Source organism: Salvia miltiorrhiza, unplaced genomic scaffold (assembly GCF_028751815.1).
Source record: "Salvia miltiorrhiza cultivar Shanhuang (shh) unplaced genomic scaffold, IMPLAD_Smil_shh original_scaffold_252, whole genome shotgun sequence".
NCBI lineage: Eukaryota > Viridiplantae > Streptophyta > Magnoliopsida > Lamiales > Lamiaceae > Salvia > Salvia miltiorrhiza.
Genome location: NW_026651510.1, coordinates 68502 through 95092, shown reverse-complemented (window position 1 = coordinate 95092; position 26591 = coordinate 68502). Strand labels below are relative to the sequence as shown.

Sequence of the window (26591 nt, the reverse complement as noted above, 5' to 3'; positions counted from 1 at the left end):
TCGGTCGTTAAAAATAAAAAATCGGTCGTTAAATTTAACGACCAAAAAAACGGTCGTTAAAACTCGGGCGACGATGCAAACAACGACCGAAAAAAACGGTCGTTAAATCGGTCGTTAAAAATATTAACGACCGATTTTTGGGTTTTAACGACCGAAATTTCGATCGTTCGAGCCTCATTTTCTTGTAGTGTTGATTTCATAAACTCCAATTGCATTTGCACTAATCTTATTTCGGTTTCAAAATCCCACTTGCATTCCCACTAATCTTATTTTAAAGTATGATTCTCATATTATATAACTTAGAATTAAGATGAATTAACTTTGTAGATGTCACATGACCGTGTAACTAACTGTGTAGATGTCACATGACCGTATAGTCAACTGTGTAACTAAGAACACCAACCTTTAGAGTTCTTTATAAAAAAGAATTTTTGATGAAATATTCAATGCACACCTTAGACCATGTTAATCAATATGTTGGAAGTTGTAATTGTACCACTTAATTATATTTCATGTTCTAACAAATCAATAATTAACGATTATTTGAAGTTGTAAGTATCTGAAAGAATTATATTGTTTCAAGAAATATCTTCAATATATTAGTGGAGACATAGGTAATAGCCTAATTATTAATAGGTGATGCAAAATTCATACTTGTAATTGTTTATCGGAATAATCAAATTTACTGATGTATACTTATTATTGTTTTAGTGTATCCATATGCACGTCAATTGTATAAACGAATCAAACAGCTATACGAGACATACACAGTAGGGGACACAGTAATTTACACAGTTGACTACACAGTACCATACACAATTGACTACACAGTAAGATCATACAAAAAATCACATTGATCATGCATACCAATCCCTTTGTTTAGCGTGTAAATCCGTAAGAATTAATACGAGATATTGCCAGAGTTCGTAAATAATTTTTTATTCTCTTGAATTGAAAAACAATCTATAGTAAAAAATTGCGTGTAAATGAAAAATAATATCCACTTTTGCAAATGACTACAAGATCCCATGCAATTTATATGTATTTATATTATGAATTTAAATATTGGATGTTTTTCACAAAAGATTTAATTGAAATTGATAATTTTTCACAAAACAATAAATTTATATTGGATATTTCAATATAAATTTATCTAAAAATATATAAATTCACAAGAAAAGGATATTTTCAAAAAAAATATAAATTCTAAGTATAAATTCATAAATTTACTATTGGTGATTTTAAATTTTAAATATTGGATATTTAAATTCACAATATATATATATATATATATATATATATATATATATATATATTTCAAAATTTATATAAACTCACACTGAAAAATATTGGTGACTTTGAATTTTAAATATTGGATATTTATATAAATTTATCTAAAAAAATATAAATTCACAAAAATAAAAGATATTTTTCACAAAATTATAAATTGCATGATATAAAAGAGCACTGTATAGATTGTAGCAAGTGGGCCCCGCAACTATATATATCATCCTATGAATTAGTGAACTTTCTAAATATAAATCAACTTTCCAAAAGTAGATGGAGTAAAAGAGCGGAAAATTTTTTTGGCTAGATGGACCAGCTTTTATATATGTATAGATTCATCAGTTACTACGGTAGCATATGATTTACTAAGGCCTCAAATATATATTTAAATAATGAAGCTCATGAATTCGCTCGTGGAGTTCTTTTGCCATGTGGTCTTCGATGATGTAATTAATTGTCTGATTTATAATTAATATATAGTGCATCCATATATATTTTTGCTATAAAGAAAACTTACGTGCATCATCCAGCTTTTTCCTTCAACCTAATATTGCATGTGGATGTGGTGTAAATTAATTACCCATATATGTTTCCTCTTAATAAACTCTTAACCACTTGAATTCTGTGAAAGACACGAAAACTGAAGTTAAAAAAAGAACTCCACGCAAACTCAAAACAATTCACAATTCTTTCAAGTTTGAACCAATGCCATAACAATCCTTTGAAGGATACGAAAAAGAAAAAGAAAAAAAAAACGACTACTTTGAAGGCACAATCGTCTCGAAACAGTGAATTCCGTCAAGCTCCGGCGCGATTCTTAGCGGTCGGAGCTCCGGCGATTCCTTGGGTAGCGATGCAGAGGAATTGACATATTTGCCCTTGATAGTAGTCGTAGGTGGCGGAGACTTAAAGAAGCCAAGTTTGGAGGCGAGTTGATCTGCCATCACCACTTCCAATGGCGTGCAAAACCACATCCACGTCTGCATCTCTGCTTCAATTCCTACGGATCAAGATTTTGGGGGTGATTTATCGATTGCTTTTTGCTCCCAAAATTGTGTGATTGAAAGCGTTGGGGAGAAGAGCATTTATAAGGGAGGAAAAAATAGGAGGGAAGTTTGGAAAAGTCTGTAACTTACCAATCGAAGTCGAAAGGAAACCTTATTCGTGTTTGATTTGGGATGTAATAAATATTTTAAATATATCTTTTATTAGAATAAACAGTTTTATTTTTCAGAGGTGGATACGTGCCCTATTTTTAGCATCCAGCGAACTCGAATGGGCCGTTCCATAGCTAGTGGTGTTCGCTGTTAATTTCATATTTTCATAAAAAATTATTAAACTAAAAGTATTACTCACATGTTGAATTATAAATATTTTAAAATTAATTCTTAATCTAAAATTTTTCAAAATAATTATAAATATTAATTAAATTTCTGAATCCTAATTAATAATCTTAAAGATACTAAAACATTGTATAATTATTGAATTGAAATGAAAAAACATAAATTTTTTAAAAGAAAAGAAAATGAGAATTAGAACGAGACATCAAAAATGGGATAGAGGATCTCATATGAAACTATATTTTGATTCTTTTTTTTTTATAGAATGAAACTATATTTTGATTTAGATATTGATTATATGTATAATTAATTTTTTTTTTTTGAGTTGGTCTTGGGTGAGATTGTTCTCACCTAAGAGATTGGCCGGGGCGGGTTAGACACGGTTCACGGGTTATAAATTGATTGAAAAATGTAAAGTAATTATTTATCTAAATAAATAGAAAAAGAAGGTTGTGGTGTAATGATTAAGCATTATTTTCAATTACCTATGTTCAAAACTCACTAAATGCATCAATTTTATTTTATTTTTTTACTTTTTTTTGACATTTTCTTAATATTCTTCTGTTCTTTGTCTTTTCAACTTTTTCTTCTTTTTTTTCCTATATTTTTTTTATTTATTTCTGCTTTTTTAAGCATTAACTTTTTTCATATCACATTCCAAATTGTTTTTTTATGAGATCTCGCCAAATGAAAACCTATATAAATAATGCTTCTATATTCCAAACCAATAATCCATGCATATTTAATTGATTGAATGACTTTATAAGTAATTTTTATTTCGAGCTTAATCACATTAGACTCAATAGTTTCACAAATTTCAATGAAACCAAAAACTCACACTTAGAATTGTTTATCTAAAAGAAATCTCAAAATTAAATTGATTTTCTAAATTTTATAATTTTTTTTTAGAACAAAACGCATCACATAACTCACGAAACAGAAAAGTTTACATCAGCTGGCAAAAAGGAAGAAAAAACAGCAGAACAACGAAAAGAAAGACTAAACTTAGCAAGACGATCAGCAATCTCGTTCCCTTCACGTGGAGTCCAGCTGAACTCGCAATCTCTCATCAACGCAGCCACCTTAAAAATCTCAGAAAGGGTGTCTCCAACATAGGATAAATCCGTATCTCTTCTAGACAGACGCCAGAACAAAGGTTGACAATCCGTCTCAATAATAGCACTCGAAATTCCACGCTCCTTGCACAATAAAAGACCTTCCAACACAACAATTGCTTCCCCTTCCAAAGCAGAAAAAACTCCTTGTCTATGGCCGTAACTACAACCCTCAATCTCACCGTCTCTATTAGAAATAACAGCCCCAAACCCCATCCCTGCAACTCCATCCAAAGCAGCATCGCAAGAGATCTTGAGCTGCACATCTTGGTTGCACGTCAAAGTCGCAGGTTTAGCAGCAGCCGACCCCAAACACACCCTCCTAGTCCAGATAGCTCGCTGCGCCACCCCAACACAATCTTCGTGAGATAAAACCTTTCCCTGAAAAACCAGCAAATTTCGAGCGTACCACAAAGACCACAGCAGAGAAGCAAAAGATTGGTGAACTTCTTTATGAGGATTCTGACGTATTCTTTCAAACCATTCCTCCAAAGAGAACAAACCATCTGGCGGTATTGGCTGGATTCTAAGAACCGAACTTTCCCAAAAAAAAGAGACCCATGGGCAATCTCTAAGAGCATGCTCTACAGTTTCCTCAGAGGCTCCACATCTGCGACAAATCGGATCCATGTCAATAGAACGTACCACCAGAGCTTGAGAAGTTGGGAGAGCTCCCGAGAGACATTTCCACAAAAACAGCTTGACCTTTGGGACTACCTCAAGACCCCAAATCCAATTCCACAGTGGATTCTCCAATCGAGAGGGAGAAGCCTCATTGCGTTGACGTAAAGAGCAAGCAAGTAAGTACCCAGATTTCACCGTAAAAGAACCAAACTTTCCAGACGGCCAGAAGGGAGTATCCGGTCTAGAATCCATCGGTTTCATATGAGAGTGTTGTTTGCCGAGTTCATTAGCTGGTAAAATGCCCTGAAGTTTGTCACTATCCCACGTATAATCATCCATGGAGAAGAAAGAATTAAGCTTTGAATCTTTCCATTGCTCTTGAACCTCAGCCACCTTAAAATTCCCATTACAATCCGGAAGCCATGCATCTCTACCAATACGAATTCTATCACCTCTTCCCACTTTTCATGCAATACCTTCCACGAGAAGATCACATCCCACTAGAATGCTTTTCCATGTAAAAGATGGGTTGTGGGCATTTCTAGCAAGGAGAATTAATATCCGATTGCGGAAAATAGCGACCTTTGAGAGACCGAGACAACAAAGAATGAGGATTTTGAAGAATGCGCCAAGCTTGTTTGGCCAACATTTAGTTCGAGCTTAATTCCATTAGACTGCCTCACAGATTTCAACGAATTTCAAGCTATCTATAAATTTGCTCTAAAATAACTTTCACATTCTTAAAATGCTTTCAGTAGACATTAATGTCTCCTTTTTTAGTGTTTGATTTTTTCTTAGAGAACTGAATTAATAAATTCTTAAAATATTTACAAAATATATGTATCAGCTAATGGGTTTTACTAGCAGGCTTAAGATGAAGTTATTGTCGTATTCTATCATAATCAATGATTTCAGATGGATAGACTCTTACATGAACATGAATTAATTTTTATAGTCTCTAATTATAAATTATTTTTTTTTTCCGACGAATTACATGTTGGTATATATAATGATTTTTACTTAATGAACTTATGCTCGATATGAATTTTACTTTTTTTTATCAACCACAACTAGTACGCCCTTCCGTGTAATGCACAGGTCAATGATATATTTTATAATTTTTTATGTTTAAATTATGTAAAATTGCCATAATATCATTATTTACACAAATAATATTGAGCAAAAATTTAAAATGCCCACTTTTATTAAATTGTAATGAAAAATGCCCACTTTTATAAAACAATTGTGTTTATGCCCAAATTAACTAAATTATCTTTAATGTCACAATCAATGTACTTGTATGAGACAAAAATAGTTAATTGTCGGAAAAGTAGGTTGCCACCCAGGCTGACCTACTTAGTGAGGTTGCCACTCGGGCGGCAACTTACTTTTCAGACCGACAACCTACTTTTTTTATTTAAATTTTTTAATTTGTTACAAAAAAAAAAATAGGTTGACGACCAAAAAATTAGATTGTCGCCCGATCGACAACCTCACTAAGTAGGTTGTCGCCCGAGTGACAACCTACTTTTCCGATGACATATAATTTTTTCTTACACATTTGTACTTGTGTCAGAAAAATGTAAGACTTTACACAAAAAATTAATGATGTAAAACCATCAACATCCAAGGGTAATTTCGACTCTTCACTTTGATTTGGGCATAAGATCAAGTGTTTATAAGAAGTGGGCATTTTTAATTTTACACTTAATAAGTGGACAATTTTCCCTATTGACACAATAATATTTACCTTTTAAAAAAAATAGGGTTAAGTATCAAATAAGCCCCTAACGTGGAGGCCTTTATTACATTTAGCACCCTATGGGCAGAGGTGTGTCAACTAAGCCCCTGAAGTACTTAATTTCAATTAAGCCCTTTGCCCTAACACCTACTTAACTCCGTTTCTTATTCTTATTATTTTTATTCGGTGGGACCCACCATTAATATTTGCGGCGGGTCGGTGAGCTGAGTATCTTGTTTTGAGGTCTCCCAAGTATCTTGTTTTCAGGTTGGCGGAGGGCGAGATCCGAGGCGGAGGTGCAACCTATAGATGCGTTGTCGTCAGTTTTAAAGAGAGGGAGAGTCTGGGAGCTCGGCAACAGCGCCTCTCCCGACCGTGCGTTCGACAGAAATTGAAGGAGAAAAGGCCGCGATTTGGGGCTAGGGTTTACGTGCGGCGGCGCCGCTTGATTCACGAGCAGTGGTTGGCTCGTCCGTGTGTCGACGGAAGAGTGGGAGGCGACAGCATTCTCGTTGTTGCCAAGGAGGTGAGAGAGAAGAGTGTTGAGTGTGTGTTCTGTGAGGGACGAAAGGGAGAGGGAACAGAGAGACGAGGGAGAGAAAAGTCAGAGGGAGATGAGGCGGCAGCGGTGGTAGCTGGCGGCTGCTATCGCGGAGAAGGGAAGTGGGCGGAGAAATTAGAGGGAGAAGGAGGGGTGGTGGTTCCCGCTGACAGAGGGCGGAAAGAGGGCATGGTCGCCAGAAATAGAGGGAGGTCTGGAAGTGGGGCTAGGGTCTGTGTGTCGCCGGGAGAGGGAGATGGAGAGTGTTATAGGGGAGAGACGAGGGTGGTGGCAACAGGCAGTTGCTCCTTTTCCATCAATTGGGTTTCCGGCGAGTTTGGTGAAGAAGAAGGTGTGGGCCCCACCACCAACAAAATAAAAAAATAAAAATAGTTAACGGTGTTAACTTTCCCTTAAGACGGAGGGCTTAATTGGAGGAAATTAGGTACTTCAGAGGCTTAGTTGACACACCCATGCCCATAGGGTGTTAAACGTAATAAGGGCCTCCACGTTAAGGGTGAAATTGATACTTAACCCAAAAAATTATTAGATTATTTTTATTTCAGACATTTTCTTGTACCTATCATTTCTCAAGTTAATTTTCACAATAAATATTTTCATGCAAATATTAATGAAGCAAGAAAACTTTCATATCACAAGTCAATTTAGTTTACTATAATTCATATGAAAATATAAAAATCATATTTGTTCCTACGAAAAGGATATCATCAAGATTTTTTCAAATTATAAACATGAATATGCATGAAAATACAACAATCATATCTAGGTACATTTCACCACTATCTTTATATATATAAAAAGCAAAGTAAATGTAATTTAATTCAATTACAAGGATATAATTGGAATTGGAGTGAAAAATTATAAATCAAATTATTAACAAAAACCGCCAACTATTCCTACAAAACCGTGCATTTCTTTTTTAAGGATACAACTCATAATTTTATGTAACTGAAAAATATGTCGTAAATAAATTGTGTCTTAAAGGTAGTCATTGTTCCTTTTTCATATTAAAAGAAATAATTAAACCAATTATTATATATCTCTAACCAAACTCAAGAAATTTAACTTATTTTTTCTTATTAATTTCTCTTTCTTTATTCATGTATGATATTTTGATTACTATAATATGCAGTTAAAATTAATTTAATGTGTAAAATATATGAATAAAACAAAACAACATTACTATCAAAAGACATCATATTATAAATTATCATTTATTTAATAAAGGAAATTACAAAATAACTGGATTATAAAAGAATTATGTGAACATTTTTTCAAATAAAAGTAATATATCTACATATGATTTGTATTTTATTTTTATTATCAAATCTATAAATGCGATATAATTTTATATCATCATGCATATAATATAAATACTCCACTTATCTAATGCTCAAACATGTCAATGTCAAAAAAGAAAAAAGAAAAAATGAATTTACTTATCCAACCAACAATTAAGGCACAATAACTTATGATTTAATTTTCACGGATCATTTTCTTTTTCGTGTGTAAATGTGTTCTAAATAAAATACGCAATATATATATATATATATATATATATATAATTAATATCATTTCATATATCTTTAATTCAGATGTGTGTGTATATATATATCAAATTAACATTATGTTTTCTCTTCATTAAGTTAATAAGTCACTAAAACTAATTGCGAGCAATTCAATTTTAAAAATAAAGTTAGTGATCAATTATTTAGTAGTTAATTTGTCAAAATAAGTTGAAAATGAGTTAAATTCAAAGTAAAATAAAGAAGGTTATTGTGTAAATTATTTACATAATTTTGAAAATGTTATCAATTATTATTATTTTCTTAATTTTTATTTTATTTTCAATATTTATTTCATCACCAAATGACTGAAAATTAAATTCAAGATTAAATAAATTTGTATCAAATTTTAATTTTATTAGTTAATATTAATATTATAAAACACATATATGCACATCGTATGTGAATCTAAAATCACATCCAGCGCGCATAGCGCGGGAGCTCCGCCACTGTGTGGGATAGTGTCTAAAAATATGGTATTTGTTGCAAATATATATAAAATATATATTTCCCTATTAACCCTAAACCCTAACCCTAGCTTTGTATCTCCTATAAATAGAGGCATTTAATCCTCACAATAATACGCTCCTGCAGATTTATTCTCTTTACGGTCTCTACGCTATTCTCTCTTCTTCTCCTCTTCTCTCTACTTTCAACACGTTATCAGCACGAGTCTCTCTAACTAATTGAGTAAACATTGAAGGTATGCCATAGGAAAGAATCGTGTCTTTCCGACGAGGTAATTTATAATTGATTATATTGAATAATTGTTCGTATTTGATAAAATATATCTAGTATGACGTGAGTATTCATGGCTTGATTCATATGTTCCATGAGTTGTTGCAGATCAATTTTAAATCAAGATATGTTACTTCTGAAATTTTGGTGAAAAGAGATAATTAGAAATATTGAAACTTGTGTTCCTTTTATTTTTAATTTATGTTGTAAATATGTATATGTTCATTAGCGTATCTTCTGCAAACACAAACACAAGTTTTGTATATAAGATAACAGCTTAGGAGATTTAAGTTGTTGTAATCTAAAATTTTATAAATGGTTCAGTGATTTAATAATTCTTGGGAATATGTGGGCATGATTATATATATTCATCGATGTTATCATTTTTATGCCCTCGATTATGAAGATCGAGTTCTAAGAATTCTATTTGTGTTTTTTATTGATTATACATTTTGTTAATATATATATATATATATATATATATATATAGTTTTTATAACTATAAATATATTTTCATAGTTTCCTGAAGAAACATGAATTTATAATTCTTAATAATCCATGAGATTATTAAAAGATAGGTAATCGAAGTTGTTAATGAAACACAATGATATCCCTTAATTTTAAATGTAACGTGTTCCCAATGAACACATTTAAATTGATTTGTTAATACAATCCCTGAAGGATTGCTTTATTTAATTAATTCATCATCGTGGAATGAATTTATGATTCTTAATAATCTTGAAGATTATTAAAAATAAATCGTTGAAGTTCTTGATAATAATACAACGATATCTCTTCATATTAAAAATAAAATATAATATGTTCCCGATGAACACATGAGATAAAGTTAATATTCCGGAAGAATATTAAAATATTAAGAATGAATTTTTATTTTAAGATTTAATTATTTCGGTATTTATTTATTATTTAGTATTTCATTTAGTTATTACATTGTTTTATCTATTCGATTTATATTGTTGCTCCCGAAGTAGCACAACTAATATTCATGATGAATATTACAAGCTCTTGAAGAGCAATTCTTCATCTCAATTCAATTGTTTTTGAACTTTTATTGAGAATAGGGGGTAACACAATTGAAAAATGATATTATTTTTGTATGGGCTCCGGAAGAGCTTCATTGATTCTCCCATGATAATTGAATAATTATACATGATCTATTATTTTATTATATAGTCATATCGAGATGAATATCAAATTCATACACCCAAATGATTTTAAAATAACTCAAGACTTGAGTATTTGGGTTGTCTACATTACAATTAATGAGTGATTAAAATACCTCCTGAAAAGGATTTCCCATCTACTAAACTATTTTATCACCATTCAAATGCACTCATAGCTCTATGAAAATTATATGTATACATTATGAAAAATACATAAATAGAGCCAATAATTGAGGATCAATTCATATGTTGATACTTTGATTTATCCAACTTAACATATTTTTCGGCATTAGGGGGAGATATATGTGAATGATGAATTGTACAATGCCGTAAATTTCTCGTTGGATTAATTATGTTATATTCACACATTATGAACTAGAAGTTCAACAAATTATTATTGACTGCCAAATGAGTATATTATATATATGTCATATTGCACCACAAATAATTGAAGTCCACGAAGGATGAAATTGATTCAATTCTTATTGACGCCAGAAGCGTAAACTACCTATTGATGCCCAAGATAAAATATCCGCAGATTACAAAATCAAATAAAGAAATCGAATCATTCTGAAACCTCATGAAGAGGATCGTCCTGAAGACGATAATCCATACATTTTGCACGTGCACTAAATTAACTTAATATTGGGATTACGAAACAACTAGACCAAATATTATTGAAAATGGTGAAAGTTTGGTTTTACTGAAGTTTCCATGAACTTTGTGAATACGTGAGAATCGTATAATAGAAAAAAAAAATTATAGTTGTCGACAACAACTTTTGCCTCAACAAATTGTTAGTTCAACTTGAAGATTATTTGGATCCAAAACAAATTATATTAGTGTGCCAGAAGCACTTAAAAATATAGAAGTAAGCAATGAGGCAGAGCCGAACTCGCTAAATGAAAATAATTAAGCGAGGTTAGTAGTTCAAGGGATTGAGATTCCCAAATATATTATGAATGACATTATGTTTCGTTATTTATATAACATTTTATGGCAGTACTTATTGATATAAATACCAAATTTATGGACGTTATGGTTGTATTATTATATAGGCCATTAAACATAAATATATATGTGAAAGTCAATAACCAACTAAGGAAGTTCTTCCCGAAGAAAGAACATATATGAATACTCAAAACATGAGGAAGTTAACTCATGTCTAAAGATGAGTTTTGAAAAACTTAGTTAAAACAAAGTATTGTCTCGACTTGTAGATCGAGCATCTTTTCGATAAAGTATTTCAAACTAATCGATCTATATTTTATATGAATTAATCGACCTACCCGAAGAAGGCTTTGATGAATATAATTATATCACATTCATTCACCTAGACCAAAAGAAAACAACGAAATTACTTAGGACCCGAAGTTCCTTACTTGTGTGCTATTGAAGCACTACTTTTATCATGCATGATATACAATTCGAAGTTGACTTGCTAGCAAGATTTAATGTTTCTCCAAGAAGGAGAATTTTAAATGATATTAACCATATTATTGGTTATATTCAAAGCAAATTACAATTGGTTTATGTTATGAAAGAAATCGAAATTCAAAATTGATGGATGATGTTGATTATTTATTTAATTTCGAAAACTATATTGAACACATTCAAGATTGTTATCTTGAGGGGAGCATGATCTTTTAAATAGTTTCGAAAATTAGATTTTGAAGGTCAATGGCCCTGAAGGCCAAATGGTTGTACTATTTTCCCTTACTAAGTTTTTTCCTACAAGGTTTTCTTAGTTAAGGTTTTTAACGAGACAACTAATGTAATATATGAGTAAATATACGTCTTGTACTTTTTTCCTCTACTGAATTTTTCCCATAGGGTTTTTACGGAGAGGTTTTTAACAAGGCATGAACATCTAGACTCTAACATCAAATGAGGAGTTTCTTTGAAGTCAAATTGCACACAACTCAAAGGATACATGAAGATTCGATCAAGCGATAAATTGGTGGACTTATGCACAAAGACATTACCAACATCGATTTTCAGAAAGCTAATACACAAGATCGGCATGCATCGACTCAAATATATACAATGATCATTTTCAGGGGAGCAGCTGTACTCTTTTTCCTTAGACTAGGTTTTTGTCACATTGAATTTTTCCTAGCGAGGTTTTAATGAGACAACATATTTTTAGAGTTAGTCATTTAAGGGGAGTGTTGTAAATATATATAAAATATATATTTCCCTATTAAATGACTTAACCCTAAACCCTAACCCTAGCTTTATATCTCCTATAAATAGAGGCATTTAATCCTCACAATAATACGCTCCTGCAGATTTATTCTCTTTACGCTCTCTACGCTATTCTCTCTTCTTCTCCTCTTCTCTCTACTTTCAACAGTATTCGTAATTTTGGGAGCCTTACTAAACAGAAAAGATATGCATAATCTATATATTATATAAAGAAGCAGTTTAACGGAAAAATATTAAGCGTTAAATTTTTAACAGAATCTTTTTAATTATTTAACGGCAGTTTTAACTCAGATATAATTAACTACATCCCACTAACCCACAACATTAACCAATTTAAAAGATAACTATCAAAATTAAACACGTATCTATATCTATATCTATTTATTATATATGAAAACACCCTTAAAATTCTCTCCCACACGTTCTCTCCCTTCTCTGGCATGTTCTCAGTAACAACATTCTCTCTCTCCCTTAAAAAATTTCTCTCTCTCTCTCACGCTTCTCTCGCAATATCTCCATAGCAACGACAATTTATCAGAAATCAATACAATTTCTCCAACTGCTCTCAATCCATTTATAAAGAAGAATGGAGTTGCTCTTCATATTCCGGCTCTCCGCTCGCCATTGTTACATGTCGTCTGCATCAGGAATGTCACCGCCATTAACACCATTTTTCCATCTAATTTCATCAATGATATTGTCGAGTCGTGACCTCGCCGATGCCCATTGTAGCAGTCCAGCGTTGTTTGACCGCCACCGTCAGAAAGAACAACCACCAGTGTCCCCTCTTTTATCAGCCAATCGATAAAGAAGCTACCATCATCATCTCCTATTTCTTTTATATTTTCTATTTGAGTTTCTTTAAATTCTTGATTAATTTCTTAATTTTGCTGAATACAGGGTTTTGATGTGTGTTTATGGGTGAAGTTTTGAAGTTGGTAGGGAAGCTTATGAACTTTGGTGGAGTTTTAAGGTATCTCACATTTATTTTGAGGTTTTTATTATTTTATTTTTTGAGCTTATGAACAAGAAGTTTAGATTTTATGGTTACTGCATCCTCTGAATGTTTGTAAAAATGATGGATATCTATAATGATTTTCATTTGTTTGTCACTTGGTATAGTTTCGAAAGGATTTTGGTAGTTTGAGCCAAACTTCTGCTTTTTACGTAGTTAATCCTGAGGTTGGCTCACTACTTCATTTGGGAAATAGTCCATTAGCGATATTGTTATATTTTTATTGACTAATATATATAATCTTGAACAAATTGTTAGACTTGGCCAATTTTATAATGTCTGCAGATTATATTAACTCATGAACACGTTGATGGTATTCTTAGTTTGGATGATATACGTGTTGCAACCTTTTAGTGCAACAAATGACATTAACCTGACTCCCATCTTTATCTCACTCAAGATTCAATGGAAAAGTATATTGCACTTTGAAAGAGCAATCCGTTAAATGCGGTACTGCATTGGAAGAAGCCAGAGGCAAATTAAAGGAGTGGAACTTGCAACTGATTATATTATTAGCCACACTATGAAAATTGTTCTTGAAGGCTGCTCTTTCAACCGTGCTTTTCTTTGAAACTCTGCAGATGATTTTTTTTTAGATTTGTATCGATAGGTCCGGTTTCCATGTAGCTGAAACGGCCGACAAGTCTTTGGCCAGACACCTTGAGGATGACGACAGTCACTCTCTCATCATAGAGACATTATTCGTTTTGTTTGAGGTATTGCTACTCTTAGAATCACTTATTGTTAATTCGAAGTAATAACCGTCTTGCAGCCAATGGGAGATACATCAGAAGAAAAGTTCATACAAGTTAAAACAACTAAAAGAGTTCGACGTTTAGTGAAAAAAATGCTTACAGTCATTTGATGGAGGTAAGACTTCACACAATTCACTTTTGGGACATGTGATTTTGCTTTGTACTAATGACCTTTCACCTAAAAAAATTATTACCCATTTTTGTAGGTCATCTTGGCAGTGGACCCTTATACAATTTACAACGAGATATCGATAAAACGCTAATATCTTGATTTTATTTGTTATGTAAGGATATATATATATATATATGGTTATCACTTGAGGTAGTTCCTCAAGTTAATTTATACGTTCTTTACAGTTTCGGTTATACTCATATTCTTATATAGTTTTTCCAACAGAAGTAGAACTGCTTTGATTGTAACAATATATAAAACAATTTTCAGTTTGGTTTTTGTTGAAAGCAGAGGAAGCTTTAGAAAACTATTGGTTTCTTGGTTCACTTTCTTTTTTGTTTTATATTCTGAAAGAGGATCTACTTATCTGCTATTAGCTGGCCCTAATATATTCTTGAAAAAAGAAACAGAAATTACTTCTTTAGTAGTATTTTTTTTTGGAGCTGTTCACTCTGTTTTTTTAAAAGAACATCACATGTTTTTGATTTTGTGGTACTTTAATTTGGATTCAATTAAGGATACATGTATGTTTGAGAATTTTGCATCGTAATTCTTCCAATTGTAATTATTTCTTCTTTTTAATTTTCGAGAAAATCATTTGTAATTATTTTGTTATTTTAAAGATCTATTTTTAAAATTGACATACATAGTAGAATTAATTCTTTAACATCATAAATCCTAATGAGCTCTTTTTTTCGGTCAATTTAATGACAATTTTAATAATTATAATTATCTTTTAGAACAATTTATAAAAGAGATGAGAGAGAGAAAAAAATGAAAGTTACAACTACTCAGACGCAATTATTGAGAGGAGAGAAAGAGAGAGACAAAAGAAAAAAAGAAAAAAAAAAAAAAGAGGAAAGAGGAGTGAGAGAAAATATTTATTATGATTTTTTTAATAATTATATTTTAGTTATTTCTAATATATTTTTTTATTACTTTTACATCTAATTAAAGATTGTTTTCATAGTTTTAAATTTAAGATGAATGTAAATATATTAGTTTATTTTATAACTCCTTTTTAAAATAATTTTTTTGTATTAATATTAATATTAATATTACTTTAAAGATGAATAATTAGTTTTATATATTAAAAATATAATTTCAAATATGACTTTTTATTTATGCTTGTGTATGAAAATATTTATTTATTTATTATGATGCATAATACTCTATAATATGTAACGCTAATTTTTATTATCAAATAATTTTTTGTTGTTTAACAACTATAATTATCAGTATTACATTTTTATAATGTTGAAAATTTATGTTTTCAAATTCAGGTTAGTATTGAGTAATTTATGTGGATTGTTTTATTCTATTTTTAAAATATGTCTTGCATTTGTTTATATTTTAATTCTGTTTAATATTTTTATTTATTTATTTAAACATATCGTTTAATTTTTATGCTCGCCGTGCATCGCACGGGAGACCATACTAGTTTTAGAGGATGGAGGAGTATCATATAATTTAAAATAATTTCCAGTTACGCACTAGTTCATATAAAATAGAAAATTAGGTTTAATTGTGTGAATCCACTCACGCACTAGTTCAACCGAGCCTTGACTCACGTTTTTTTTTTCTTCTTCTCGTTACTTTTCTTCTGCAAATCCACTTTTTATTCTTCTGTAAATCTTCTTCTTATGCTTTTTTTTTCGAATTTATATGTATATGAAGATTTAAATTGCAATTTTATAAAAGTCATAAAGTGGAATACGTTTCTAAACGGTAAAAATGCAAATTTGCGTTGCGTTTTTCCTGTTCACCAAAAAAAACCTGTTAGAGCAAAGATTCTACTACATTTTAGGTTATTGGTCTCGGTTGGAGATGCTCTTAACAGTGAAACTCAAATATGAATTTTTGTTCTACTGTATTTTTGGCTTTGGGTTTCAATTGATGTGATTTCTTCCAATCTGCATTTCCTTTTGTTGTCTTCTTTGATTTTTTTTTTTTATTCTGTTAGATTACAGTAATTGTATTTTTTTTTAGCATTTTCTGCAATCTCTCAATTTCTTACTGGTCTTTCTTATTTTCCTTATTTCCTCAATAATTAGATTTGATTGATTCTTTGTTTTTTCTTGATTGAAATCTCTATTTAACATATTTAATTGATTAAAAAATCACATATATATCTACGTCTTCTTTCGAAAGAAGATAAAGAGTGAAAGAAGATAAAGAAAGCATAACAAACACGTTTATTCAAATACGGCTACAATTTTGCAAATAAAAACTGACAAATTTTGCTGGGAAAAAGTTATTGTTATACTCCATCCGACTCATTTTAATTGGCACACTTGCCTTTCCCTTCCTTCTCTACATATATTAAACCAATGATCATCACCCACTTTACACACCCAACCCAACCCTTTATTCTTAATCTCTGCGTCCAAAGTAAATCCAACCATTTATTCTTAATCTCTGTGTCTAAAGTAAAAGTGCGTGGGACAGAGGGAGTACTATTTTTTTATATGGAGTAATATATAGATTAATTAACACATAGACATAGTCCTTTAAATCTATATATATATATATATATATATATATATATTTTGAATAAAGCATAGTCCTTTAAAGCCCAGTTTGGCAGTTTGGTAGGGTTTTAGTCTGGAGCTATTTCTGTGTTTGCTAGTTTTTGCAATTAAACAAGGCAGCCCGCTAGAGCCCGAAGGCCCGTAGTTACAAGCCAGAAATTCCTCGCTTAATTATCCATGGAAGGGCGCCAGTTTGGGTATCTGGAGGGCTTCGAAAGTCAGACTAATTTTTTGGATTTCAATTCTACCCCCAAGAATCCAAAGTTTTGAAAACAAAAAAATAAAAAATCCCTAGGTAGAATACTCCACCATTCTCATTGCAGTCATCTGCTTCTCGAATAGGGTAGAGCATCAGTCTTTTATTTTCCATCAAAGAAGGTGATCCGTTGGCTGGAGCGCCAGGGCCACTTGGAGACGGGTTTTCGGCAGAATTCCTGACGTGGTACAGCCTGAGGGCGACGGCTCAGGAGGTACGCATTGTCAAGGTATTGGACTAAGTAAGTTTTGTATGCCTATAAAAATTGAAAATTTTGAAAAATTTCTTGGTGGCTTGCTCAATAAGAAAATCCTATTGGCCACATGTTTTCAATATTTAATTGAAGCAAAATCGATAGTTTATAGACAATTCATCTGAGAGTTCGCGGCGAAATCTAGTGCTCTTTTTGCATTACATACCTGTGTTTTTCAATCGTGATTTCCAGGTATTTTCGGCTCACTTCTGTCTTTCTTCAATTATCTGCTGACATGCAGAGATTTTGTTTGTATTTTGAACTACGATCGCAAAGAAACGTTTGTGTTCTGTTTTAATTCGGATAGAAATTTACGGAAAATATGTTTTTATTGGGGGGAATGAACAAAGAGTGGAAGCTTAAGCTGAGCTAAGTGATAATTCTTTTTACTGTTGAACACAGTAATCTAATGGGCGATCCTTTGTGTATCTGAAGCAAAACATGTTCAATATTGGTAGTTGCCGGTGATCGAGAACGGACGGCGCAGATGGCAGAGCAGCGGTTTCTCTTTGAAAGTCACCAATTTTTTTACCTCCAAAGTGCCAGTTTTTAGTGCGAAAATGGGTTCTTGAAGCAGATAACGTGAATATCTGAAAAAAGGGTTCTTATGTCTTTATCAATTTGAAATTCAGGAAATTCAGGAAATTCACTGATTAATGGAGGAGGTGAAACCAAACACAATTATGTATTTGGACGTGTTTAATGTTGTTAAGCAAACATTCAATTAGACTAATTATCAAGCCTTTTCAATAATGGGCCTTCCAGTTAATTAGTCTTAAAATTAAAATCTTATATTTACGTTACCACCTCTTAATTTTAGTGTATGTAAATTTGAGCCCACAGCGAAAACTAAAACCCATCGCCTCGCTTTATATAGGTTGCAGACCACTCGCACAGATCGAAACCGCACCGCAGCAAAGAAAAGGTGATAAGTATTCTCTTTTTTTTTTGCCGCCATCGCGAATCTGTTATTGTTCAATTGAATAAATACAAAAAAAAAAAAAACGATTGTTTTACTCTCAGTTGTACTATGGCCTGCTTCCAATCTGCCGTCTTCACATTGCGGACTGTTTACCCCAACGCCGTCATCTGGTCCGAAGAAAATTTGGTGGCGGTGGCGTGCGGCGCAGCTGTTATAATTCTGGTAAAGTTGTGCAATTTCCGGTGGCGCTGCTTTTTGTGCTGTTTGAATTTGCTGTTGCATGGTTTATCCGCTCAATTTTCAGTTGATTGGTTAATAGCTGATCAATTGCATTATTTGTTTGTTTAGAATCCTCATAATCCTAAAGTTCGAGGTGTGATTGCCGTTCCATCTAGCAAGCGCTTTCCCACTGGGAAGATTGATGATGATGGCAGAGGTATGCTGAGTTATTAAGCTGAGTCTAATCGTGTTTTAATAGATGTAGGAAGGATTGTAGTTTCTAGTGGTCTCAGCTTTACATTTTTCTTTAACTCTTGTTTTTTTGTTGGTTTGAACATAGGTGCGGATTTGCTAAATGGGTGCTTGCTTCCTTATCATTTATCGCGGGAAACTCGTCCTTGTGCTCGGTCGATTTCTTGGTCTCCTGCAGGTCTTGCTAGCAATGCTGGGTACTACTATGAACTGTTTCATCTTTGAGTGATTTTATGATTGTGGCATCTTAAGTCTGCATGCATAGAGCTAATCATCGTGAGCCCCCCCTCCCCCCTAATTCAATGAGGCAGTTGTTTACTTGCTGTTTGCACCACTGGTGGGCATGTGAAGGTTTATCGCCGTCCACATTGTTCTCTGGAGTGGGTAGAGGTATGTAAATAGCAAACCTTCTATTTACAATCTCTCTTTGATCAACACTATTTGAGAAATCCCTAACACTAAAATGTTATTTTCTGTAGCTCATATGATAAAACTAGGATAATTTTCTCTAAAATGTTGACTTATTTTAGTTTTGTACCTCTCTGGTTTCTGAAGGTTGTGAACATATCTGAAGCGCTATATAATTACTACAAGAACACCAATTTCGGAGAGTATCAAATTGTACCCTCAGAGGGTTCTGATGTGAGTGGTTACTATTGCTTTCATCTATGGCATACAGGTCATTTCTTCATTGCATACCATGCGTTCACCATTACTCCTTATTTTATTTTTGCTTCCTCTTATTCAGGTTATACCAAGACAAGATACTGCAGATCATAAATGTACTTATGGTACATTTTTGAGAAAGAGTCACAAACATAGAAGACAAAAAGCAGCTGATGTAATGTGATCTCTTCATTGACTTTCTGATTCCCTATAAACAGTTCTCATATACTCATTATCCACCTTGAATCAGCCACTTTGTGCTGCTTGTTTATTTTCTAGTTGGGCATTCTCAATATCTTTTTGTCCTTTACTCTTAAAATTCATTAACACTAATGTTTCTCCTAAAATCTTTTATCAGATAGTAACAGGAGACCATGGAAATTTAGGAGAGAAGAACACTTTGCAAATTGTTCCTGTCTCATTCTATGAAGGGAAGCCTTCGGAGGAAGTGACTGAAGAATGTCTCCCATTAATATCTGCACAGCAGTACGCTTCTCGCAATGAAATGCTAATGTCACTTATTGTTGCTTGGTCTCCAATTCTGGAGACATCTGGGAACGATGTTGGTTTTCCTTCTAGCTCTTCTAACTGCTGCTCCATTCTTGCTGTTGGTGGAAAGTGCGGTAGAATTTCATTGTGGAGAGTTCGTGCACCCGAGTGCTATTCTAGTGGTAATGCTGGGCACTCAGGTGAGGTTTCACTTGTTGGCCTTGTGAAGGCACATGATAGTTGGATTACCGCAATTAGTTGGGTTGGATATGGGTCTAATGTTTCAAAAGCCCAGTTTGCATTGGCTACTGGAAGTTCTGATGGTAGGTGCGTAATTTGTATATAACCATTTGTTGGCTGACCTCTAAAATAAGTAGAAGTTTGATTGCATCTAAATAACACCATGTGACCTCTACATGGATAGCCTTGTTGAGTCTCTCTTTGCAAAAAAAAGATGATCTGTTATGTATTTTTTTTTAATTCAAACAGTTTTAATTATAGTTTTACATAGTAACTACCATAGTAAGTTTATCATAAATGCACGAGGAATTATTGACATGATTTTTTTCCCCCTCTTTATGCTACAGTGTGAAGATCTGGCTGGTAAATGGTGAAAATTTACTCAAGGCATCAGAAGTTAGCAATGATTCATTGTCTTTGTTGAAGGAGGTCAGCATTTCATCTCAGTGTCTTGGTTTTATACTTGAAAAATGATATATCGAGAATTGGTTCTTATCCTTATCTTAATATTAGTTATTTATCATGTAATTAGGTTGTGACTGTTGATTCTTCTATGATCTCTGTACTTTCACTTACTGTGCCTGCACAATCACCATGGAAATTGTTTTTGGCTATTGGCAAAGCATCTGGATCCCTTGAATTGTGGATCGTTGACACATCCATTGACAAATTTAACAATGTTGGCTGTTATAATGCACATGACCGTACAGTAAGTTTCCACTGCTAGTATTTTGCCACTTGAACAAAAATTAATTCATTTTTTGAAATAAACATCAGGTTGCTGGTTTAGCTTGGGCTTTTGATGGACGTTGTTTGTACAGCTGCAGCCAGGTATAATATTCAATAGTAAATGGTGTTGCATGGGTTAAATTTTGATTAGCATGTCATATGAAGGCCCCGATGAAACATTCCATGCTTGAGATTACGTCATACATCCTATCTATGATTTATTACTACTTGCAATTGGTTTACTTGCCAAATTTTTCTTGTTATTTATCATTGCTGCTTTGGCTTATGATGCTGAAGTCAACAAAAAGAGAGTGATTCTCTAGGAAACTAACTTAACAGTGCCTTTGCATATATTTTTATTGATTCCAGAACAACTCGTTGAAAAGCTGGGTTTTTGTCGGAGATTCTTTGTCTGAAGTGCCAGTTCCCTCTAGTAGTCCTGGTTTGAAGAGCTCCGCAGATGTATGAGATCACCTTTCCTGTTTACTTGCTTTATTGTTTTTGTTTGTGAACTAATACTAGACAATAAATACAGTTTGCTCATGCATTAGACTCTTGCTTTGGTCTGGCGATATCCCCTGGAAATTTGGCAGTTGCTGTGGTATGATATTTTCTTCTCTCCTTATTTATTGCAGCAGGACATAGCATTTTCACATGGCATGATCTCTATCAATTGTTGTGGAATTTGACATTATGAAAAGCCTGTATCTCCAAGTAAGGCAGTGAGAGTAAAGAGCAGTTTTGGGAATGAAAGAAATATTTATAAATAATACTATATGCTAATGAGATAGGGAAATACAGTGATCATGCTTTACTAGGTAATCAGCCTTGGGCAAAATGGATGGCTGTTCAACTGCCTTGAATCTTGTTCTGAAAAATTTATGGTTCTTGTTTGCAGGTTCGCAGATATGATGTTGATCTATTAGATCCAATGTATGAGGGAAGGTGAGCTTTTAGACTTCTTTTTTTTTGGTATCCTATTGTTATTAGAAACCTGCACTTCTGCATATTTATGCGCCAAGGTACATGGTGGTATGTTCACCCTGTATTTGCATTTACCAATATTTTCTTATTATGTACTGTGGCAAATCTCTTTGTATTCTGCAAAACATGTCAGAACTAAATGCAGGAGTTTAGTCTGCACATAGTAGTCGTTAACTGCCCCTTACATAAAGCAATAGAATGATATTGACATAATATTTTGAAGTGAGGAACCAGCTCAACCTTTTTCATACTATGAAGTAATGTAGAAATATTGTCCTAAATTTTTCAGATCTCATAAAGCTTCAGTTGAGTTCCTTTGGGTTGGAGGCCAACAATTGGACCCTTCTGTTATTACATCTTCAGAGATGAAAAAGGAAACATTTCCTGGATTCCCCGAGAAAGAACTGATTTGGTGGGAAAAGAATATACTATGGTGTTTGAACCAGTATGAGAACCTCAACAGGCTTCTGAACATTTTGGATATTGTGGCAGCTCTCCGAGCCTTCAAGCTATCTTCACCCAAGTATGTAGAGCATATCCTGCTGAAATGGCTGGCATCTTGCTTAGGATCCGAGTTTGAAATTTCTTGTAAATTATTGTCTGAAGCGCTTAAACTTCTGCCCATGCTCTCATCCCGTCAGTTGCACCTCATAAACATTATCAGCAGGCAAGTCATGCTTAAAGAATTCATAACAGAGAGCATGAGTGGCAAAGAGCATGTATTAGGTTTAGAAGGCTTAAGTGGCGACAAGAAGGAGCACATAAATTTGTGGATGGACTTGCTACTTAGCTGTGAAAATGAACTCTTGTTGAGGCTTGTCAGTATTAGTACTTCTTCCATTTTAAGGCCACCATCCAACTCATCAGAAGAATTTTCTGGAGTTGGGGTTGATGGATTGCCACAGATGGAGCAGTGGGTTTCGCAAAATGTGAAGGATGATTACAAATTCCTTGCAGCAGAAATTAGAGAGGTTAAGAAGAGGTATGCCATTTCCACCAGTTTAATTGTTTATCTCTTAATGTTTGTTGCATCTCCACTTTCCATTCTTTTCGTTCACCTCCTTCTACCTCATTGCATGTCGATGTTATTAAACTTATGCTAGTTTAACAAGGCTAGGCATTGGACACCTTGCAATATGTTGCTTTTCTAATATTCCGGAGTTTGTTTATTGAAGTTTTACCACTTCTTTTACTTGGGATATCACACTCTTTTCTTTTCTTATCAGGAAACTAGAGGAAACCTCAAACCAAGTGCACGAGCGCTGCTACTTCTGTTCAGCAGTTGTGCCATTTGAATCAACAGAGTATGCAACTTGCTCTGGAGTGATAAGCAACAATGGAGTTAATCAAACACACAAGCTTCAAAGGTGTGCAGTTACTCTGCGGACTCTACCTACTAATCCCTCCTGGTACTGTATGTGTTGCCAGAGGCGGGCTTCAAAGTTGGCGCCTAGCATTTTGTTTGCCATGCCCAGGTACCCTCCCAATTTCAAGTCTTTCGTAGAGTCTTCTGCTCACACGCATACCTCGACACCATGCTGTCCCTTTTGTGGCATACTTCTACATAGATCACAACCACAATATTTTCTCTCACCATCCCCAGTATAAAGTATAAACCAGAGTCGAAATCTTGTAATTGCAAAGTTTTGCTCATAGAGCATTATGCTGATTTATGAAAATGGAATCATGGGATCAAAGTAGAGAGAATATGCTGCTCATGTCACATTCGTATAGGTTGTGGAAGTCATGGAAAATACAGTTGAATACATTATGTACAGCATACTGATTTTAATTATGCTAAGTTGCTTTTTTTGAGTGATTAATTAATACCTCTACTGGGTGTATAATTAACTAATTATGATTACTGCAAGGGAGAAAAAAGTGCCTTTTCTAATAAACAATCCTGATTAAGGTCATTTTTTGGTTCCTTTTTATGTATCTATTTGTGAAATAATTTCACTTGGAGTTGCTTGTGCTTTACTTTCTTTCATGAGTATAAACTCCGACATGATGTGAGGCGCTCTATTACACTAAATAATATCGATTTAAATATTTTTTTGGTTACACCTATGTATCCTTGCAATCCTTAAAATTCTGTTACTTGTATCAATATCACGGTCCATTCAGAAAAATGAGGATTAATAATTTATTCGTTACACGGCATGATTTTCTACATTTATGTCACAATCATAAGTTGGTATAAATATTTCGAGGGTGCCCAATTGTCATCATAGCAAGTAAAATTGCAAATTGGCGACGTATAGTAATTAATTTGTGAAGGTGCCCACAAAGAAATCCATGGCACTTCTTCAACGGCTGATATTGAAGATCGTGAGACAAAGAGTGGGCCCCGTTTGATAAAAGTCTTTTCTCTTGCCCCGTTTCTTGTGTTGCTTCTACATTTCATAAATGATAAATTAATTAGGTTTAGTGGTCCACTAACTTTAGTCATTGGAGGACATTAATCAATATTAATTAATTGAGCAAAAGTGTGCTAATACATGCTCTTTATGATGTGGAAATTCCTATTTATTTCGTACCTCAATCGAATTTTAACGTAAAATCACTTAACGTTCGAATTTATGATTAAAAATAATGAAATGGAATATTGATAAAATTTTAATAGTAACAATTACGAATTCGATTAAAATTATTATTCGTCTTCATCTTGTATAAGAATGCTTGAGAATTATTGTCTCGTGGATACTCGAGGATTATACAAACACATCTAACTTTGCAAATTTAAATATATACCCAATCTTGTACGAAGCTCGTCTAAATTTATAGAACATCTAACATATAAATTTATACTGTTATAGTAAATGAGGTCTAGCTCAAGCGGCAAAGTTGAGGTATTCAAAGATGAGGCATACACCATTTGTGTGGTGTAAAGGTTCCGTTTGCGTGCGGATTGCTTATTTGATTATATAATAAATATCTCTTGTAATTTTCATAAAAAAAAATTGTTATATATAGAGTAAACATTAACAATAAATTCTGTAATTTCAAATGTTATAAATTAAATTCAAAGTATAAATTTAAAATTATTTTAGAATTTATATATGTACACATGTCCAAAACTCGAATTTAATAGTGAAAATAAATTAAAAATCAACAAAAAGTCATTATTGTCAGGTAATTTTAAAAGTGTGCGCGTGTGTGTGATTCTTATTCTCTTTCTGCATGAACTTTAAAAGTGTTCAAATTGAGAAAGCAAGAAAAAAATTATCCACTCAGATAACCACGCTATTTTGCCCCCACAATTCACAATCAGCTTGTGGGTTGATTGTAAATTATAGTTTTAAAACTTGAATTCATAATCAAAATTAATTCTAGTTGTGAATTCTAGCTAAAAAAAATTAATTCACAATTAACCTATATTTGAGATGTGAATTGATCGTGAATTTAAAAACAATAACAGTACAAATCTGATTAAGTCACATTTAATTACTAATAAATAAAGCTATTTAAATATTAAATCTGAATATAACAAAACAACACTTAATATATAAAAATCATATAACTTGCTATATCAACACTCAAATTCCAAATTTTTTCATTGGGATATTTTGTCGAATAGTTGACACATTTTTATTCTTTCATTTGCAACGTTGCGACCAACATGGACGATAGCTCCGTTGGCTTCCGGGGGGCGAAGGTGGACGCTGAGAGGCTGGAGCTGAGAGTGGAGGAGCGAGAGAATATGAGAGTAAGAAGAAAGTGAAAATTTTGACAAAAGAATAAAATAAGGGCAATGATGTAATCTTGGAGTACAAAAAAATGATTAATTTTAAAGTTTTATTATTTTTTTCTTTTTTATCTCAGTAAATACTTTTTATTTTTATTATATGAGATTGAATAATTTTATGTATTTAACTCTTCTCTTTATTTGCAATTATATGTTTAGCGATTAAGCCCCTGTTTTGTGATTTTAGTTATTTCTGAAAATTATTAGTATGTATAAATAGTATATTATACTTATGCATTAAAAAGATTAATCAACAATTAATAGTGGATTTTTTTAATAGCAGAATTTATGACAACAAATTAATTTTATAAATATAATGTCATATTTATAATTGTTATATTAAAATGTAAGAAACTTATAAAAATCTATCTATTAACTAAGAACAATTAATTATATTATCAAAATTATGTTGTAATGCATAAATGTGTGTTTGTGTATTGATGGATTTTCATTGTATTATACTTGCTGAATAATTTACTAACTAAATCAAATATGTACTCCCTCCGTCCCACCTCCATAGTCCACTTCACTTTTTCACACATATTAAGAAAATGTAATAAATAGTGCTTGGAAAATTTAAATAGTACTTGGAAAATACAAAATATATGTAATTATTCAATTTTGCCCTTATTTATTCTATGTTTGATTATATTTAAATAAGGTTACTTTGGTAAAAAAAAAAAGATATTTAATACTAATTTAATTTGAAAAGTGGACTATATTGTGGAACATTTAAAAAAGAAATAAGGGATTATGAAGGTGGGACGAAAGGAGTACAATATATTATAGTACTTACGAGTTACGATCGTAAAAATAATTACTTCTCGCTCATTTATTATAATATTTCAACATCAGGTGCTACAATCTTTCAACGAAAGTATAAAAATGAATAAAGTTTATTTCAATGAAAGTATATTATACTATTTCAACATCTGGTGCTACAATCTTTCAATGAAAGTATATAAATGAATAAAGTTTATTTCAACACAGGTGCTA

General features: G+C 32.6%; 2 protein-coding genes and 1 long non-coding RNA gene across 13 annotated transcripts; 2 read left to right on the top strand and 1 right to left on the bottom strand.

The window, feature by feature from the left end:
• Positions 1 to 3556: 3556 nt before the first annotated feature.
• On the bottom strand, positions 3557 to 4705 carry LOC131003648 (uncharacterized). The gene has a single exon (XM_057930180.1). The coding sequence runs from the start codon at positions 4703 to 4705 to the stop codon at positions 3557 to 3559; it is 1149 nt and encodes a 382-aa protein (XP_057786163.1).
• An 8057-nt stretch (positions 4706 to 12762) lies between these two features.
• LOC131003655 (uncharacterized) lies at positions 12763 to 14596 on the top strand. Its single transcript, XR_009094757.1, has 2 exons — positions 12763 to 14249; positions 14341 to 14596. It is a non-coding gene; the product is annotated as an uncharacterized LOC131003655 (long non-coding RNA).
• Positions 14597 to 16906: 2310 nt separating this feature from the next.
• On the top strand, positions 16907 to 23670 carry LOC131003653 (uncharacterized). 11 transcript variants are annotated; one of them, XM_057930193.1, is made up of 17 exons: positions 16918 to 17322; positions 17452 to 17538; positions 18224 to 18490; positions 18617 to 18704; positions 18828 to 18936; positions 19051 to 19129; positions 19295 to 19381; positions 19488 to 19580; positions 19764 to 20221; positions 20482 to 20563; positions 20667 to 20843; positions 20912 to 20965; positions 21233 to 21325; positions 21399 to 21464; positions 21762 to 21808; positions 22137 to 22829; positions 23074 to 23670. In XM_057930193.1, exons 3-17 carry the CDS (start codon positions 18377 to 18379, stop codon positions 23453 to 23455), a joined length of 2622 nt encoding a protein of 873 aa, XP_057786176.1. In that variant the 5' UTR covers positions 16918 to 17322; positions 17452 to 17538; positions 18224 to 18376; the 3' UTR covers positions 23456 to 23670. The 11 variants fall into 11 exon arrangements, with proteins under 11 accessions (XP_057786175.1, XP_057786176.1, XP_057786174.1 ...); XM_057930199.1 differs by having other exon boundaries at positions 16920 to 17334; XM_057930192.1 differs by lacking the exon at positions 17452 to 17538 and having other exon boundaries at positions 16907 to 17307.
• Positions 23671 to 26591: the final 2921 nt, after the last annotated feature.